This window comes from Protobothrops mucrosquamatus, unplaced genomic scaffold (genome assembly GCF_001527695.2).
Source record: "Protobothrops mucrosquamatus isolate PMUCROS unplaced genomic scaffold, P.Mucros_1.0 scaffold2638, whole genome shotgun sequence".
NCBI classification, from domain to species: domain Eukaryota; kingdom Metazoa; phylum Chordata; class Lepidosauria; order Squamata; family Viperidae; genus Protobothrops; species Protobothrops mucrosquamatus.
Window position 1 is genome coordinate 5,385 of NW_015388691.1, and position 2,688 is coordinate 8,072.

The 2,688-nt window shown below is 45.2% G+C and overlaps 1 protein-coding gene across 1 annotated transcript in view; it reads right to left on the reverse strand.

Moving 5' to 3' along the window:
- Nucleotides 1–1,207, reverse strand: part of SMIM27 (small integral membrane protein 27) — a 3,290-nt gene extending 2,083 nt beyond the window's left edge. The window contains exon 1 of the mRNA XM_029285974.1: nucleotides 1,137–1,207. Coding sequence (XP_029141807.1) covers nucleotides 1,137–1,181 — 45 coding nt within the window. The 5' untranslated portion in view covers nucleotides 1,182–1,207. The remainder of the gene's footprint in view (nucleotides 1–1,136) is intronic.
- Nucleotides 1,208–2,688: the final 1,481 nt, after the last annotated feature.

Consider the following 2,688-nt stretch of genomic DNA (forward strand, 5'->3'; position numbering starts at 1 on the left):
ATAATAATAATAATAATAATAATAATAATAATAATAATAATAATAATAATAATAATAATAATAATAATAATAATAATAATAATAATAATAGTAAAGTTGGAAGGGACCTTGAAGGTCATCTAGTCCAACCCCCTGCTCAGGCAGGAAACCCTATACCATTTCGGACAAATGGCTGTCCAGTCTCTTCTTAAAAACTTACAGTGTTGGCGCATTCACCGCTTCTGGAGGCAGGTTGTTCCACTGGTTAATTGTTCTCACTGTCAGGAAGTTTCTCCTTAGTTCTAGATTGCTTCTCTCCTTGCTTAGTTTCCATCCATTGCTTCTTGTCCTGCCTTCAGGCGCCTTTGAGAATAGCTTGACTCCCTCTTCTTTGTGGCAGCCCCTGAGATATTGGAACAGTGCTATCATGTCCCCCCTCGTCCTTCTCTTCATTAAACTATGGTCCAGCCATAGAAGGTAATATTGTTTCTAGACAACCTAGAGACCTCCATGGAAAGCCTTGGTGCGAAACTGATAACAACCTGTTTCCTGAATTTGAGAGACACAAAGGTGCTTCTTTGTCCACCTGAAAATACAAATCACCAAGTAATTCAAGCAAAGCAAAAGGCATTTATTAATGGAAGGGGGGGGGGGTCAAAGGTCTTTTACATGGTATCAATGAAATCAATCATAGTAAGTTAGAAATCAAGTGATCAAACAACAAAAGACACCAATTACATGCAAGACTTGTATAATAGAAAACCGCTGTTTCTAAGTAACATCCCACAAGTGGCAAAGTTACGGGTTACGTTACTCTCTCCCAGCTAAGTTAGTATGTTTCTTAAAATGGCAAGTGTATTCAAGGATTGCTATAAATGCTCATAAACAAAGTCTAACGTTTGAGGCAACAAAATAACCCCACACGGGGTCTCTCGCTTGGGTGGATCCCTTTATTAAAAGTGTCTACATTCTGGAGGGAGAGGGAGAGAGGGAGGGAGAGAGATCGCGCACCGCTCCTTGCTTTTGAGCAGCTGACACGGGATTGAGCCCGTAAATCGGCCTCCCAGGATTTCTTTGTAGGGAGATACCGTGTCCCGCTCCCCCAAGCAACAAAAGAAATGGGGGAGAGGGAGACTAACAAAGCAGCAGCGCCTTACCAGCGAGTAGAGCCAGTCCAGAGATCGGCGGTTTAACAGCGGCATTTTCTCGCGCCCCGCCCTCGCCTCGCTCAGGAAGCCTCAGGAAGTGATGTCCGCGGAGTGGCAGGAAACGGAAGGCGGGAGAGCCATTTTTGTTAAGGGAACCAAAGCCACCGCCCCCTCCTCCTCCTCTTTCTCCCTCCCTCCTCTTCGGGAAGGGAGATTCCCAGGTATCCCCCGAAATTATGCGTTAAGACAGTGCAGGCAAGAGCCTGGCTTTCTCCTTGGGTGTCCGCATCGACTGATAAATTGATAATCATGATGGGTAAGAAAAAAATGGAAATGTGGCTTTCCTCCCTCTTTTGAGGGCGGAGAATGTGGACCTGCCGGTCCACATTCAAACAAACCAACTTTTGAACTATAACTCCCGAGATGGTTTGGGGCAGGGGTAGGCAACCTCGGCTCTTTTATGACTCGCGGACTTCAACTCCCAGAATTCCTGAGTCAGCTATGCTGACTCAGGAATTCTGGGAGTTGAAGTCCGCGAGTCATAAAAGAGCCGAGGTTGCCTACCCCTGGTTTGGGGGATACCGTCGTGATCGCTGAGGCTTATGGGACTTGAAGTCATGCAGCCGTATAAGATTTAGCCCAGCAAAGTATGGATTCAACTATTGATTTATTACTAAGGAAAGAAAGCGTGACGTCACCAAGCATTGGGCTGACATTGAAACAAATGTAAAAAAAAATAATAAAAAAAAAAAGTAAAGGCCAACCATACTGTGGTTTGTTGTTGTTTTTTCAAAAAAAAAAAAAATTACCTCCTTCCAATTCTCTCCTGCCGCTCGGGGTTGTGCATCCGGTTTGCAAAGGACAGAGCTGCGATCCAAAACGGCTGCCTTCTCCTCAGCTGTCTTCGGTTGTGTTCTCTCTCTCCCCCCGCCCTCCTCCGTATATAATGGGAAATCGAAATCTAGGTCCCTTTGCGGCCGCTGATTGGCTGCCGGCATGGTTAAATAGCCTCCACCGCTGTTCAGTGCTTCTTCGTCCAGGTGAAGAAGGGGTGGTTTGTATGATCTCGGAGGCCCCCTTGCCCAGCCATCAGCTCTTTTAGATGTCGCATAGTGGAGGGAGAGACGCGAGTCAATCTTCTGACTCCGAGGATTCGGGAAAGTTCTGTTAGTATTTTTTTATACCGTATCTGCTTTTTGAGAGTTTAAACCACGGGTAGTCAACCTTGGCTCTTTTATGACTCGTGGACTTCAACTCCCAGAATTCCTGAGCCAGCTTAGCTGGCTCAGGAATTCTGGGAGTTGAAGTCCACGAGTCATAAAAGAGCCAAGGTTGACTACCCCTGGTTTAAGTACAGACGGTCGTACCTTTTTCCCGGATTTCGCATTACTGTTGAAAATGTTCGTAAACATCTCCGTAGTTTTTCCAATTGAAAAAGTGGTTACCTTTTCCCCTCGGGGCAGTGGTAGAATTGTACAATTGTTTGATAATCATTTATTGAACTTTTTATGCCACCCAAAGCTCAAGAGGCGTAGACGGGCTAATATTGCCTTTTAAAATG